The 18,325-nt window shown below is 36.8% G+C and overlaps 1 protein-coding gene across 1 annotated transcript in view; it reads right to left on the bottom strand.

The window, feature by feature from the left end:
- Positions 1–18,325, bottom strand: part of plxna3 (plexin A3) — a 179,726-nt gene that overhangs the window by 23,427 nt on the left and 137,974 nt on the right. The window contains exons 11-18 of the mRNA XM_082189123.1: positions 7,990–8,086; positions 5,526–5,716; positions 4,442–4,590; positions 3,775–3,895; positions 2,292–2,428; positions 905–1,072; positions 514–607; positions 162–401 (exon numbers count right to left, since the gene is read on the bottom strand). Coding sequence (XP_082045249.1) covers positions 162–401; positions 514–607; positions 905–1,072; positions 2,292–2,428; positions 3,775–3,895; positions 4,442–4,590; positions 5,526–5,716; positions 7,990–8,086 — 1,197 coding nt within the window. The remainder of the gene's footprint in view (positions 1–161; positions 402–513; positions 608–904; positions 1,073–2,291; positions 2,429–3,774; positions 3,896–4,441; positions 4,591–5,525; positions 5,717–7,989; positions 8,087–18,325) is intronic.

An 18,325-nucleotide genomic window follows, 5' to 3' on the forward strand; every position in this document is an offset into this window, starting at 1 on the left:
AAATAGGCCAACAAATCTTTTTTTGTCATTTTTGAATTTGTCATTGTGCCAAAAAAAAGTATCTGATTTCAGAGCGAGAAATGACTAGGACATTAAATTAACCCAAATGCAACAGGGAAAAATGTCAATTATTGATGATGAGATTATGACAAAGGTCATGCCTTCAAGATGATGGGTGATCCTGGTTTGACCTCCAGAATCCCAGCATTCCCAAGAGGGTCAAAGGTTGGGTTAGGATAGTATGTGAAAGGAGTTCCATTGAGGATGAGGAGGGCGGATACATGGTCCAGGATGAAGCCGAACTCATCCGGGTGAACTCCACTCTCTGGAGCCTGACGTTTAGTGTAGATGATGCCGGGAGCCAAGCAAGTCATCACAGATTCATTCACCACCATACAAACCTGGAGAGGAACATCCAGACATTATGTCGCAGAAGTAGTATCACATAAACAACAGGCTGTCCGTAATGATGGTGGGGGCAGAGAGGAGAAGGACAGCTGGTCGGGAACTCACGTTTGTGGTCTCCACTCCTCCATATTTGGCTCTGACTTTAGGTTCCTGAATGGTTAGCAGATTGGTTCCTGTGACCGTGAGGGTTGTGCTGCCACTATCAAAACATACAAGCAACACTCGTTTCATTTAGGCTCTAGTAAATGCATTGCAACAATCGCATCGAATTTTCATTCAAGATAATGGGCTGACTATAGTTTTTGTAATTACATTTCATCAAAATTAAAAATCACTGCTGTGAGTGAGTTTCTGTTCTGTGAGTGTTTCAGTTCATATTTTTAGAAGATTTGAAGTTAGCAAGACATATAACCCCTTTGTAGACAGCAGACAGTGAGGTATCTCACTAGGGTTTGGAACAGAGCCATTGAGTGTGTGTGAGATTGTGTTAACGTACTTGATAATGCTCCAGTTGGGCTCTACGCTGGAAATGGTAGGATCTTCTGTGTAAATGTAACGTGTTTCGCTGGTGACCTCTGCCTTGTCAATGAACAGCTTGACAGATGAAGCCCCGGAGCCTGATGCTGATGGTGGCGTCACACACACTATCTCGCGCACTGTTCTCCTGTCAGAACAAAGTTAAATGATACAAAACCAGAAATATTTGAAACAATTTCCATTATTTTGAACCATTATTTTTTACAAATTTGAAAAATGGTGACACTGTAGGCTTAAACAAGCCTACAGTGGTCTTGTCTGATTGTTTATTTGGTCAGCCAGGATGGCCAATCTGGGGTTTAGCTGGTCAGCCAGCTAGTCTCCCAGTTGAAAGGAACAGAAATCCCCCCTAAAACCATCAAAACAGACCAGACTAACCAACTTGACCAGGCTGACCACCATCGATTAAAGGGTTAAGCTGTTTTAGCAGGCTTTTAGCAGGTTGAAAAGACCTCTACTGTATGTGTTCTGGACTTCTTTGGTCAACCAGCTTCACCAGCTGACTTTGGTTGGCGAACAACATGGCTAGACCAGCATAAACCAGTGTAGACTAGAATAGAAATGCATGCTGGTCTTTTCAGTCAGAAAACTGCTTTCAGACCAGCTTTAAAAGGCACCATAATGTCACATTTAATGATCTAGAACAAATGAGTTCAATAATTACAATGCTTATTTCTGGCAAAAATGGAATAACAAGTTGAATAAAAAGTAAAATAAAAACTTGTAATTTTGTAGTCATTAAATATTCAAATATTCATAAAATGTTTATATATATATATATATATATATATATATATATATATATATATATATAAAGTAATTATTTTATTTATTTTAAATGAATATTTAATTAATATTAAATATAATATGAAATGAAATTTAGAATTGATAGTTTAAATAGAGTTTAAAAATTATATATATATTTATATACTTTACTTTTTAATGCATTTTTTTTCTCAAACTTTTTTATTTATGGTTTCTCTACCAGCAAGTCCACATGGCTAGACCAGCATAAACCAGTCTAGACTAGCATGGAAATACATGCTGGTCTTTTTTCCTTCCTGGCCAGGAACTGACAACATTATACAATGTATATCTTCTAAGCAGATGTTACTGCAGTTTAATCACCACACAGTTCACTAACAATCAGAACTAGTAATGCATCATGTTTCTTGGCATGAGCATGTGGATGTATTTGGGGACAGCCATGCACGCTCATTTAATTTCATGTGGAAATGACACATCTCGCTTCCTCCAAAGTCCAACTGTATCCCGCAGATGTCGAGAGACGCAGATGTGATCCGCGCTGGAAGATCCGGTTAAGAGCTGACAGAAAAGCTGCTCACCTGACAAACAGACACTCTTCCTGGGCCAAAAGTACGGTCACGGCGCTCCCGGCGTCCAGATGTCGGCCTGAGATAGTCAGCCTGGTCCCGCCGGACACGGGTCCTTTCTCCGGCCGCACCCGGTTGAAACCCGGAGTCTAGTGGGACGAGAGAAACGACGGTAACTTCCGAACAGATGGAGCTTGCTGCAGCATGATACAGACGCTCAAGCGTGCACTTGTTTTCCCCATTCTGCTACTACACGAAAAGATTACACTCATCACTGTAATAGAAATGTCCTGTTTGCTCTCACTCCGTGCAGGGCTCGTTTGTTTCGGCGCAGGACCTGTCAGGCCGCCCTCTCGCAGTAATTAGTTGCATACCTGTGTAATTGGTCGGAGTGCGTGTTTTCATTTGCTTTACCCTTCTGCACGACTGAAGCTGCCTGGACGCTATTGATTAGATGTTGAGGGAATCCAGGCAGGGTCATCCATTTATATACGTGTGTGTATGTGTGTGTGTACGTACAGCTCCTGGGCTCGGGATAATAGACTAATGCCCTATTCCTGCTGGGCACCACTTAAACCTCTGCGGGGAGGAGGGGGTAATTGTGTCATTCTTTACATCCCCCTTCCCTTCAACTACATTATCACATGGGCTCCACCAGTTGATTTGATTGGCTAACAGGATGTAGGAAAAGGGAATCCTAACGATTCATCGGTTTCAAGTGCAAAATCGGATTGGCTGAGTCTCAAAGGATGGATACACATTGATTAGCTGCTCGTAAATCACCACAAACAAAACGTTAGCAGCGATAAGGGAATCGATACAAAAAGAATGATTAAAATATAATAACTACATCCAAAATCGAAGGCAGTTGCCTCACTGGCCAGTCAGTGTGTGAAGCCACCTGGAAACTGCTTTAAAATGCACCATAATGTGACATTTAATATTCTAGAACAAGTTTGAGTGTTTAATAATTACAAAGCTTATTTTTTGGCACAAATGGAATCATAAGTTGAATACAACTTATTAAAAATAAAGTTTATAAACAACAGAATAAACTGAATAAAAAAAAACAAAAATAAAAAAAAGTGATATATATATACACATTCATTTTTTTCTATTCCATATTCCGAACTTCTAATTCCATTTCAGAAAAGAAATAGGCATATAAATATTATGATGATTATAATTAAATAAATGCATAAATAATAAGTAAAATATTGTATTAATTTTTTGTATTACTTTAACATATAACTTATTTTTTCAATTCCATTTCAACTAAGAAATAAGCACTGTAGTAATTAAATATTCAAAATTAATTAATACAAATGGACATTAACCGACTTTTTCCAAACGCTACATTTATTATGTCAACCAATCATTGAACTGCGCATACAGGATTTGTCTTGATGCCTTCAACCCTCCACTGCCTTATAAGACAATATGTTTCAAGTTTAATCAGACATAGCCAATATGTCTTAAAAAGTAGAGGTCGTACCACAAAAGAGTATGTCTGAGATGACTGGGTACGATATTCGGCACTGCAGTCACCGATACACAGCTCCACCGGACCACCAGGGGGACTCGACATCAGAGATTCTTCCATATCACACACAATCCTGCAGGTCAAGAACACAGATATCACTCCTGTACAAAACACTGTCCATAAACGTGATACTAACTCTATTAAATTAAAGGTGCAGTAAACCATTTCTGAGAAACGCTGTTGAAAGTGGATCGGACCGAGCAGCACAACACATTTGCAGCCAATCAGAACTAGGGGGCGTGTCCATTCATGATGGGGGAGGAGCAAGAGTGAACAATAGGGAGATCTGAAGTAAGACTGTAGAAAGAGAGATGGCTGAGAGATATTACAAAAGAGAAAAGGTCAGAGGAATATCACAGAAAAGAAGAGTTATGACCAGGCAAGAGCTTTAGGATAAGGATTATTTTGTTTCGCTTCAGCTATGATAGAGGCACCCGTGCTAGTGCATTCTGGGGGGCAGTGCAATGAAGGGAGGGGTGTGTTTGTTTGGTTTGATTGAAAAATGTTTAAATCAAAATGTTTAAAAAGTGCTTCTCTGAAATCACTCACTGCACCTTTAAATAGTGACGTGAGAAGTATGAAGCTGAATTTGTAGCGTATAGTATTTCTCATAACCCACCTCTCAGCGCTGATGTATTCAGAACCAGCAGGGTTACAGCGAACTCCCGCCACACGCACATGTGTGATCTCTCGAACCTGCAGCCCCAGATTCTCTCCTTCAATGGTCACGCGTGTGCCGCCCTCCTTCGGCCCCGTCAGTGGACGGATCTGTGGAGACAGAGATGACAGCTTCTCATTGGAGGATATAAAACACATTCTAAAAACTGTAAAGGTCAACACTCTGAAAGGTGCAGTCTGGGATATCTGCCATTCAGGAGAATTGTTTATTTTGTGTGTGTTTTAACCTTACGTTAAGGGACAAAATTCCTAAAAATGACTCCATAAAAAAGCTAAAGTCTGATAAAACCTCTTTTGAGGAAATCCCCAATGAGAAAAAAAGGTTTATATACAGTATATAAAAATACAATAAATATAAATAAATGAAGAAATACATAATACAGTTTTAATTCTAAAAATGGTAAATACATGAGAAAATAATTTTAGTTCTAAAAACATAAAAATAAATGAATACAAATAAACAATAAAGATAAATAAAGATATATAAAAAGATATATTACAAAATAATTGTAATAACAATAAATAATAAAGATGAATTAATGAATAAATAAATTAACTATAATAATAATAATCAATATTTTTCTATATTTTTTGTAGTAAAAATCTATATTTTATAGTGGTAAAAATACAAATAAATAAATTAATGAATAAATAAACAAAAATAGAGATAAATAAAAAATAAATAATCGAAGTAATTAAAAAAAAAGATAAATAAATAAAGATAAACAATAAAGATAAATAAATAATTGCTGTAATTAAAAAAAAAAAATGAATGAATTTTTTTAAAGATGTTGGTTAAAGTCTTGGCCTTATTGTACATGATCCTTTTTTGGCAGAAGTCATCTACTGCCTACCTAAAGTCCCTATCATAATTATTTTCCTCATCGACTATACCGTTTCCGTCAGAAACGTCACATTATGGACTAAAAGGGTTGGCAAAGGTCAATGAGTGTTATGTTTCGTTAGGGTTCATCAGAAAACAATACAAATCTATGGTCCAAGATGGCTTTCATGACGCGTGTTACCTTTGTGATACGAGGATGGCTGCAGCGTACGTTGCGCCGTCCTTGATGCATCCAGTTGTGTTCGGGTGAAGGACAGTGTTGCTTCAGGAGACACTTCTTATCAGCCAAACACCAGCCACACTCAAACATGCTGTCGGCCTTCAGACAGAGCCCACAGCTGTCCCTCTGAGCTTCACACTTATACAGGAGAGCTGGGTACACACACACACACACACACACACACAGAGAGAGAGAGAGTGAGAATATAGCCGTACTCTCGGCTGGGCAGTTAAACGCAGGGCATGTTTGGAGTGGTGCCAGCTGTATGGTGCCAATCGATAATTGAACTGTAAGGGGAAGGTAGCCGAGGCAAAACCCACGCCTGCTTTCACTGTGCCGTGATTCATGTGCTGCCCACCCACACTAATAACTCTGACCAGAAGCCTCGAGGAAGCAGAAAACCAAGGTGCCCTGCTGTAGTGGGTGTAGAGGTTCAGTTCTATACACAGTGGCTCTGTTCCAAACGCTAGTGAGCTCACTCGCTGGTTACTATCTACACTGGCAGCGTCGAGGAATCTCATACGTTAGTGATTTGAAATGCTGTTCACAGGTAGCAACTTGGTTAATAGTCACTCATATTTACAAAACAAAAAAGAGCCACTAAACACATAGAGCCTGATGTTAGCATGTTGCTAAGCTAACAAGAATACTTTAATAAACACAAAATGGAGCATTGTTGATTAAATGCTTTTAAGTAGTAAATAAAATATACTTGTATTGAAAATGTGACCAATCAAGAAGTAAATTATATAATAAATAAATAAATAAACACACAAAAATAACTTTAAAAAAAGCTTATACGGCAGCATAGTTGTAGTATTTTATACTATTATTATATTTATTTTAATATATTTTGACATACATGACATATTTTGAAATGTCCATGTATAATATAATATGTAACATTTTAAATATAAAATCTAAATATAAAATATACATTATATAAACTGACAGCTGTGTGGACATTATTATTTTTTATATTATATTATATTATTTAGGGCTGTCAAGAGATTAAAAATTGTAACCAATTAATTACTTGGCCAAGAAATTACCCCCAAAAGATGATTTAAAGTAGACATTATAAAAAGTATTTTTAGAAATAAATATTTGATTTGATTCAACATAGAATTTATTACACAAACTTTTAGGCTAAAACGGCCATGTTCTTTTGTTTTTTTCAGAAGCTGCATCTGAATTGGTATTTAGATATATTTACAGAGCAAAACAGTTCAGTTACCAACATTCTACAAAACATCTTGTATATGAATTTAATAATATGATTTTTTTTAAATGTTACTACAATTAAGAAACTAAACCTGCCAGTAGGTGGCGGTAAATGTCTAAATGAGTACGTAATTGAATCATTAATTTATTCGATTTGTTCAAACAGCTGATTCATTCAGGAATGAAGTAAATGCTTCTCTTTATGAATTGGCCATTGAATCATTGGTTCACCCGACTGATTCGTTAAAAAAGTGAATTCATCAGCAATCAACTGTATGAAATGTATGAAAATTAATGTGTTAAATAGACAGCTCTAATTATATTATACATCAATTATATTCTATTTATTATATATATATATATATATATATATATATATATATATATATATATATATATATATATATAATTCTTTTATTTTTTTATTTTTTCTAGACTTTGTCTGCCATCTTGGACAAAAATCTTCAAAAAGCTCGTTACAAGGCATTCTAGGATTTTCTAGAATATAAATATATGTGAAGCTGCCTTGGATTTTGGGCAAAATGAGGAATCTTTAAAGGCGGCTCTGGGAAGGTGGATGTAGAGGCTGAATTGCCAGACAGACTACTGAAAAAATGATTACAGATTTATAAACTCACAACACCAATAATTTACCAGAGAGATTGTATATCTGCAGATACACGGATGAGCTGTGACTTTCTGTTCCTTTCTCGGCTCTATTCCTTTGAAAGCACAGAAACGCTCTGTAATAGCAAACCTGATGAAGTTCACCTCAAGAGATATATCGACTCCTGGAGGTCTTTCGATTTGTATTTCTCAAAGTTCTACAAGTAAATGCAAAGTGACAGAGGTGTGGACAGGTTAAAAGCTGACAGACGTGGATTCTATACCATCCTCTGCCATAATGTGCAGTTATATAAGGCTGAAGCAGGCAGAAGCCCCGTTATTAATAAAATATGCCACGGCGACTGAAAGAAAACCTGACAGACTGAGTGTGTTTGAACAGACTGTGAAATCCAGATAAAATAAAATAAAAGATGCATTAAGTTCCACTTACACAAAAAGGTAACACACCCTCCCACATCAAGAGGACACTGGGAATGCCAATAAAATATGAATGTAGAGGATAGCTTCAATACTACTTCTCTTTGGCTTTAGAAATGCCACTAGAGGGCTTAAGGTGAAGTGTGTGATTTCTTACCTCGCATGGATGACGGCTTGTCGATGGGAAAGTCACCATCCCACACGATGGAGAAATCCACAGGCAGGTCTCCCATCTCATTCCCTTCATACCAGTACTGTGAGAGGAAAGCAACAGAAGCAACATCTATATGAGAAAAAGGTTTATACTCCACCAACTTCCACTGATAACATCTTTCTTGACGTAAGAAAAACAATCATTTGCAAACTTCACAGAACTACTGGAAAAATATGGCCAAATCACCGCTGACATTACTTGACGTTCTCAAGAGACAATTACAGATGAGGATGATGTTATCGGATCACTTTCTCCACCGGCCCTGCTCAGAATCAATCCTGATAACATCTTTCCTGACCCAATGGAAATTAGCTTAAATCCAGATCTATAATTTGCTACACACTTCACAGCACTCTTGGAAAAACACGTCCAATCACGACTGACATCTTCACATTGACAAAGAGCATGACTGCAGATGATGACAACGCAATACTTTCACTCTCTTCACAAGCGCTTCTTTCATTGTTGATGAGGCCATACAAAAATAAAAAGAAGAGAGAACAGAATAAATACATATAAATATACAGTACAGGCCAAAAGTTTGGACACATTACTATTTTTAATGTTTTTGAAAGAAGTTTCTTCTGCTCATCAAGCCTGCATTTATTTGATCAAAAATACAGATTTTTTTTTCTTTTTTAGTTGATATATTATTACAATTTAAAATAATTGGTTTTCAATTTATTATACTTTTAAATTATCATTTATTTCTGTGATGCAAAGCTGAATTTTCAGGATCATTACTCCAGTCTTCAGTGTCACATGTGACATCCAGTCTATCACATGATCCTTTAGAAATAATTCTAATATTCTGATTTATTATGAGTGTTGGAAACAGTTCTGCTGCCTAATATATTTGATGAATAAAAGGTTAAAAAGAACTGCATTTATTCAAAATAAAAAAATATTTTCTAATAATATAAATCTTCTTTACTATCATTTATCAATTTAACACATCCTTGCTGAATAAAAGTATTGATTTATTTCAAAAAAAGAAAGAAAAAAAATTACTGACCCCAAATTACTGACCAGTCGTGTATATTGCAGTTACAAAAGATTTCTATTTTTTAAATATTTGCTTCTTTTTTTTCTTTATTATTATTCTCTTTTTTTTTTTTACTTTTTATTCATCAAAGTATCCTAAAAAAGTATCACAGGTTATGAAAAAAATATTAAGCAGCAGAACTGTTTCCAACTTTGATAATGAATCATCATATTAGAATGATTTCTAAAGGATCATGTGAAAGACTGGAGTAATGATCCTGAAAATTCAGCTTTGCATCACAGAAATAAATGATAATTTAAAGTATAATAAATGAAAAACCAATTATTTTAAATTGTAATAATATATCACAATATAAATTTTTTTTCTGTATTTTTGACCAAATAAATGCAGGTTTGATGAGCAGAAGAAACTTCTTTCAAAAACATTAAAAATAGTAATGTGTCCAAACTTTTGGCCTGTACTGTAAGTGTGTGTATGTGTATGTATGTATATGTATATATACACACACACATTCTGATAGTTTAAATAAATAATAATGTACACACACACATTTACATACATATATATACACACGTATACATATACACATACATACACATACATACATACATACATACATATATATACACACACATATATATATATATATATATATATATATATATACACACACATACACACACACACACACACACACACACACACACACACACACACATATATATATGTTGTTAAAATAACTTTTTCTATTTGTGGTGGGGACAGCATAAATATTTGCAGGGCTTGTAAAAATCAAGTTACCAGAAAAAATGCTCATTAAGTTGTGATATGGCGGATCTCCGGCATGCGGCTGCAGCTTGTCATGTGGAGCAGAAAGCAGGTGACGATGGTTTTTACTGCCCGGGATTTAATTAGCAACACTGAGAGCACTTATCCAACGCAACCCTGAGAGAATATCGCTGATCAGGCTCATCGATCGGCGGCTGCTTGCTTAAGAGCCTTCGAGATAGGATGGGGAGTCCAAGAGAACACGAGTAAACTTCCCAGAGCGAAGCTCCGGATTCAGCATTACAAACCACCACAATGGCACCTTTACCTTCGCTTTCCCTGATAAATGTGCGATCATGCGATTTGAAAGGCTACAGAAAACTAAAGGCCTAATTCACTATATAGTTCAGCACATGGTATATTTCAGTGCAAAAATCAACACATTTGTATCTGAACTGTCTTATGCAAACTGAGCCAAGGGTTTTATGAAGGATTTACGCAGAAATGTGTTTCATTAATGCATCCAAATTAGTTTATCATTAAGGATGAATACACTAAACAGTTTATCATGTGGTAGATTTCAGTGCAAAACCAGTTACTACTTCACTTAATATGCAATTACAGATGAGGTATTCATCTTATTCACTTAATATGCACTTAATATGTATATATCTGTATACTAAGTGTATAATATACATCTGTATAATAAGTGAATATCTTATTCACTTAATATGCAAGATATGGATTTATGTTGTTCAATTGTGGACACTCTTGCCCGATCTTCATGATTATTTTGCAAACCGAGCACTAAAATAACACAGCCGACGTGCAAATAAACAACGCTTTTCATTCTTACTGAATTCCCCCTCAGCAGTGAAAACTGCACTGAATTTATTTCCATTTATGGCTAAACCAAAATCTATTTTGGAAAAAAGCAAAAGAACACCCTGCCTCGATGAAACCTCATGCCTCGGCCAGTCATTAAGCCCGATTGAAACGTCAGCTGTTACATCAGCGTTCATTCAGCCGCACAGCCCAGATAAATCACAACAGAGAAAACAAGCAGTGCCACATCGTTCCCCAGCAGTCTGAGAGGCCCCGAGGAGTGGAAAATGGCCCTCAGTGGTGTGTGCGGTAAAGCCCGAATCTTTCTGCAGCTGTTCTGGGGGAAAATATCTGGGAGGAACTCAAGCGAGCTCTGCAGTGGAAAAGGTGGTGAAAAGCTGAACTAAACCTCACTCAACCTGTTGACGCCAGGCACCCAGCAGTCATACATCTCTATGAGACACAGCTGCTGGGGTCCCGGGCATCTTAATTGGGGTCAATTACAAGCGACCCGCATACTGGCATACAGGTCGCAGAGGTCATGACTTCCACATCATTAACCTATCTTGAAATTTGTTGAGCTATTATGCAGTCAAGCTATAAGGAAAAAGGCCTGATTTACTAATAGCATTTTATAAAAGGTGCAAAAATCACAAGCAAATGAATGGTAGAGATATCAAACTGTGTCTTTCCATAGAACATGTCACTAAAATTACAAATAGAAATGTCTTTGTTGCTAGCTAATTTCGTCCAACAGGACTTTTTCATGAAACAAAAGAAGAACGGATGTGTAAATCCTTACATATACTGGCAAATTGAATGACTGTTTACACAATAATGGTTTAATGAAGGAGGCCTAATCCTAATGAGACTCTTTTTAATTGTGTGTAATAATGTTTGAAAATAAAAGCATCTATTAAAACAAAAGAGTATTTCTATATTATAATCTAAATAATATATATTGCATGTGTGTGTATGTACTATGTATATTTAAATATATATTTAGTTTTTATATTATATATTATTAAAGAAGTGTGTCTGCGAGAAGACTTTCTATAGTAATATATAATATTAATAATATATAAAGTGTGTATATATATATATATATTTTTTTTTTTTGCAATATTTATATATAATATTTGAAACACATAATATAAATCTATTCTATCTATATATATACACTTTTTTTTTTTTTTTTTCATTTTGAGCAATAATGTGATAGATTTTCGTGCCTATTGCCTCTCCTCTGGTGAAAGATTTGAGCTTTGAGGAGATTAGCCTCCGTGTGTAAATGGGTGGAAGCCTTTGTGTTTGCCCATACAATACCGCTTATCTCTGCCAGAAGTGAATTGATTTTCCTCCGGATTGTCTTCCCACTGTATCGCAGTGTGTTATGTGTAGACAGCCTGGCCTGGTTCTGTCAGAGCCCTCACTGGAAATGACTGGCAAACGACAGCAAGGTAATATTACCTCTAAAACCATCCTCAATTTATCAGTAGCCCTGAATGTGCAAAACACAACCCAGGACGGGTGCTATCACAGGAATAAAGGCCGTTTCCACCTTTTTGATTTAGCTTTGTTCACATCCTCGGGGTACATTTCAATCCCGTTTGCATGTTTAATCAAAGGCTATAATATCTGCTAGCGGCACGTGGGTTTTTTAAGAGACCACTTTTAAAAATTGGTGTGCTCAATAATCCACTTATTGGAGCTAAGTTAATACGGTGCTACCGTTTATGGCAGCAGCTATGATGAATAACTGGAGATATTGACTCAGGGGGGGAAAAAAATGCTGCTTCTCGAAAATGCAACCTTCCCTTGAAATTAAGTGATTGCAATTAATTCAAGTGGAACTCGGGTGGAACTAAGTATTTAGTCTTTAATAGGATTTTATTGTTAAAAGATGTTTTCATATACCTCATCTCTCTGGATACACTCGGCTCCAGTTGACCTGTCAATGGCGTCGTGTTCAAGTGACAGAATGAAAATCAATATAACTTAATGATGGAGGACCTGTACATTTAATTAAGTTACAAATTGGGCCAGACTCAGCGAAAAAAGACACAACGGCATCAATGGTACGAGCAAAATGAGCCCGCTGTGTGCGAGGCATTACTATACGGTAACCTAATTACTGAATCATAGCTATCCCATTACTAACGACAGTCCAGTAATAACAGCATATAATTCACTTCACCGAATGTTGCGTCATGGACTAATTCCTAGGTTGGGAGAGGGGAATTCTGGGTTATGATAAAAGATACAGCCTCTGTCAGTCCAACTATGATGTGATTTGGTCTGGTCGAGAGCCACTGGAAACAAATAATGGCAAAAGTGGTTCTCCTAAAGCTAGGAGGATAAGGAAAGGCGGCCACATGGATGCGCAAGCAACGCGTGTCACCATAAATGAGGCGGATGCACTGACCTAAGGCAAACCAAAGCATTTTTCTGGTGTCACTCTTGGAGGGATTTCTTCATTTGGAGGTTCTAGCGCAGCTGAGCCTCTTAATACACGATCAGCTCAGGGCGCAGTTAATGTGATACATTACAGCTGGGACATATACAGTAGATTGATCACCGCATTAGTTGATACATTTATTTTAATAGTGCCCACCTGCTTCCACACGGCAACCTAATAGCATTTAGAGTTTACAGAGACTGGTTGGAAGAAGCAGAGGACACCCATGATTGCACCGAAACAAGTAACTGAAATGACCTAAGAAACTTTTTTTGGCCAGGCGAAAACCGCTCGCATTCAACCCAGGTGATCGTTAAAACACATTTCTCTCTGGTAGTACGGTATAAAACGGCTAATGGCTGATTGAGCACTTGATGAGAATAATAGAATAATGAGGGTGAGGTGGTTCAAAATGCCTGACAAAAATAACATGTAAGTGTTTTTATTCAAAAAGCTTCCGCTACCCTGCATCGAGGATAATGGGGTTCTTTGTAAGGGCCCTCTCCATCAAGAGTCTGGTTCAGAACTTGGGCATTGTGTAAAAAAGGCCTTTGGCGGTACGTTTCCCCGGTAACACGGCCGGTGCCTGTCGCTAAGGGGTCAGCGGCGCTTAGCAACACTTACGCTCATGGACTCATTTGTAGTATTTTGCACACCTCTCCCTTCTTGGAAAAAAACTTGAATTTCTTTGGATTTCGCTTCAGCCAAGCAAAAAGCACACTAAGTACAGACTTTTCTTTCATGACTAAAATTAAAAAGCACACATAAAGCAGGTGGTTATTATGTTCTGACGGGGACTGGCATATTTATCTTTTGTTTGACAGATGATATACTGTACGAGCAGATGTCCAACCTATGTTCAAGCTATAGCTGTGCATTTCTGATTCTTGAGTGCCACGGTACAGAGAAGTGGTATAATATAGTCATATATGAGAGACATGCTATAACATTTTACACAACTGAAAAGGTAGCTCCAGAACATTTTTCCTGGGAGTACATGTTGTTCCTTTCATAACTGATAATGAGATCTTTTGAAATACAATTGGACCAGTACCATCCCCCTGAGGCACACCTTATTGGAATACCATCTTTGCTTTGCTTTCAGATGATTTGGCTGTTTAGTTGATATCATTATTACTAGTGAGTACCAAGTAGTCAGTTAGCTTTGTCCAATCAACTTTCAGTACACTATTATTCAACGTTAAATGTTTGAACACAATCACATTGGTAGACTAGCTCATGAATTGGACCTTTCGGTCACCAGCCCTGAACTTTTATTACTATCCCATACACACCATGACACACAATCATTGATTCATTTATTAGCTAGTACAATTAGCATTTTGTTCATTATTACAACCATTAGCTTTCTCCCTACTTGACTTGCTGAGTACAGTAAAATCCATTGTAATGTATGTTATGTGGAAGCTACACAATAGCAGCATTGTGAGATACTGAAAAAGCAGCTGTCTGAATTCTAGGGTGAGGCAGGAACGGGAAACAGCCGAGAAATTAGGGAGAATGCAGGACGAGTTAACTTGATTTTTGTCAAAAATAATGACCTCTCCAATTCCAGCGCGATATGTGCCCTAAGGGAGGCCACTTACATCAAGATAAGAGCAGATTAACTAGCTGTAATACAACACCAGTAGCCTTTGTCTTCAACACTGTGAGGTCTTCTCAACATCAATAAAAAAACTGCTATGATTCTCACAGGTGTGGAAGCTAACGTCAGTAACTGCTAATATTCCACACTAGCATGAAACAAAAAAAAGTAGCTAAAAAAAGTGACTATTGTATTCAGAATAAAAAATTGGGTACTAAATATATAAAAAAATAATAATTGTAGTTGAAAATATAAGACCCAACAAGTAATAAATTCACACCTATGATATTTGTAAATAAAAACAAAAAAGGAATGAAACGCCTGAAATACTATTAAAAAAAAATGATAGCAGAGAAAACATGATTGAGGACAAATATGAGGTTGAATTGAAGTTAAACTGTACGAGTAAGAGAACGTAACAGACGGAATGACCTCTAAAACCTCATCCTTTTTCTATTTACTTCACCTTTCAGAAAACGAATAGAGCTATATGAATACCTTTCTAGAATAGAGTACGAAAAAAAACCCAGCTGACTGTTTGATGCACGTTCTCAGGTGATGTGTAAACAGAAGATGAAACTGATTGATTCAGCGTCTCCTATCTGAAGGCACTCACAATTTCATTAGCATGGACCCCACGGTCTCAAAGTCACCTGCCGCCGGCTCCCAGAAGACTAAGCTGTGCCATTCGCCTTGACTGCCATATTGATTGATTTTCGCTGTCTCGTGTGAAAGCATGAGAGAGAGGACACGTGCTGAGGTAGGGAGTGGCGGGCGGACGATGACACTCTCCTGGGAGCCAGTGTAATTTGTATCAGGTCTTTGCTGATGTTCGATTGCTATTCAGGGAAGATGCATGTCATGAGAGAGATGATGTGCTTTTTCTTTACTGTGTCACTGGTAATCACACTATCAATTAATCTGTGCATGCCCAGACCAACACAGATAGCACAATGAGGTGAGAGACAAAGAGACTGAGAGATAAGAAACACAAGGGGGGAAGGGAGCCGATGAGGAGAAACAGTGAGAATGTGAGGATTTTGTTTCTCAACACAGTGAGGTAGAGACAGAACTCATCTAGAAACACTGTCCGGAAAAACACACAATGCAAGTGAACGCAAATGCTTCTAGTTATGCCACTAATAGCGCAACACAAGTACACATCACATTTTCTGTGTTGCTGAAAAACGTATACAATCAGTTTTCCCTTTCAGATCCACTATACTTTCAAGAGAAGCCACAGATAGTAGAATGGAAGCTTGAACAACCGACAAATTCAAACTTTCCCACAATATAATCATGCAGCCCAAAGAACACTATTATATTATATATCACTAAGTTATATTATAACTAAACATGCTCTCTGCAAACTATGTTGAGGAGACAAATATTATACTAACAAGTTTGAATAAAAAAAAAAAGCTTAGCATGACTGTCAGAACAGCCATATCAAGTTGATATTGAGAAAAAGTAGCACAAAACGAAAGTATTGCAAAGCATAACATGTAATGTAATGTTTTTTGAGACAACTAAAACAAAAATTTATAACTAAGAGTAACAATTTTTACGCCATGCATTGCAATAACATAGTTCTAGTTCGTACAGATGCTTCCAAATTAAATTACAGGACTTTTATGGACATTAAGCACTAATTTGAGATTTTTTCAAACATTCTTTATTGCTTAATAATAAAAAATTATATATATTTATATTTATTACAGTAAAATTATATTATATTTTATTTTAAGTAAAATTAAAAAGTGAAATCAAATAAAACATCTGAACCATTAACTCAACCCATACAAATAAATTAATCAAACAAATACTTTATTTCTTAATTTAAAATAAAAAAATACAAATAAAGCAACAAAATAAATATAAGTTCTTCATTTTAAATGTTTAATAAGAAAAACAAATACAATAAAATAAAAATTTAAATAAATAATTAATAAAATAAAAATAAAATAATAAAATGTCTGACCTAAAAACTTGTTTGTACTTGCTTGTACAGCAAATACAAAGAGGTAAAAATGTACTTGGCTCAAAATAAACACTGGCCAAATAAGAGTAAAAATTAGCACTGGTGAGTAAATAGGAACAGTAACAGTACTTGTTTGCAGCAGGAAACTAAGCAAATGATAAAGGAAAAAAGATTATTCCAGTACTTTAAAGCACTTGTACAAACTCTGTATATAATGTCCTACCATGCACCATAAATGCTCTTCCAGTAAAAAACGTTTTTCATGTAAAAAAAAATTAAATAATAATTTAGGAATCTATTTGAGTCACGTGTGCAACAGTTTTGCAGTCAGTGTGTACAGGCAAATTATCACATCGCACCTAGTTATGACACAGATATTATTCTGTGAATTTGTTGGTTTCGCAAGACTTCATAAATAAAAGATCTGCACAGAAATCCCCATGTCAATATTCATCTGCAATAAGTCAATAAAAAACCTGTTGCCCTCCATATAGTCTGTTTAGACTGCACAAGTCGCTACGCTTCAATTCCAATTTAAATGCATAGCGCTGTCGGAGACAGCAGCGCGGGTCACAGTCAGGGAGACTGATGAACAGGAGGAGATGAGTCCAAACAGATGGAAGGACAACAGTTGCACCGGCGTCCTGTGAGGAGACCTTCCAACCGAGCTTGTGTCATTCCTGGAATGAACGACAATCAATCCAGTACCGGGGCGCGCGCTACAGACGTGATCCTCATTATTAAATTGCAACGGGACATCAATTGTCTTGTCGCAGAGTTGGGGCTACTGGATTGACCTTTGACCCCGTCAGGGTACAGAGGTCAAAGGGCACGCGCTCCACCTCCAGCATGGCAAATCGGGTTCACCGCATTCCTTTTCAGCGTGTCACACTGTCGTGCCAAATTATGAGGCACGTCCAGCGCCTAGCTAATTATCTTACAAGAATCCCTGAGGTTACTGTGACAACCAGATGGGTCACAGACGGCCTGTACCGCCTGCATATGAGAGCGAAAGGGAGGACCGAGAGAGAGAGAGACAGACATTCTCAATGTCAACATCTTGACATGCTCCATTTTTCACTGGGATTGAGAAAACAACAGTTCCAGCGTTATAAATTGATGCCTTTGCCGATTTACCCGGATAAAGATTCCTATTTTTTATGATCAGTGATTCAGTGAGAAGTCACCTTGGCTTTCTCAGCACACTTCAGACAAATTCATCACCACCTCTTTGCCCTACAAGGGACGATTTGAAGCTCATGCTAATTTTTTTAATGGAAATAATGTCACAAAGCAAAATATAATGAGAGAAAACAATGCATCTGTTCATATGACAATTATTCAAATGCCATCTGGGGTGAGGCTACGCTTGGAAAACTATGCTGATTAATAAATTACATTGTTGCCATTTAGGATACATTGAAAGGAATAGTTCACTCAAAAATAACAATTCTGTCATTATTTCTCACACTCATGTCATTCCAAACCCATCGATGTTAATAATTCTGCTTACCACAGAAAGCAAACAATCTTCATTCAACGGCTGTTCATAGGAATTCTAAGCTCCAAAACATACTATCAAGCACCATTAAAATAAGTCCATATGACTACAAGTTTTTTGAAGCTTTGAGTGAT

Source organism: Leuciscus leuciscus (genome assembly GCF_965113295.1).
Source record: "Leuciscus leuciscus genome assembly, chromosome: 13".
Taxonomy (NCBI): Eukaryota; Metazoa; Chordata; class Actinopteri; order Cypriniformes; family Leuciscidae; genus Leuciscus; species Leuciscus leuciscus.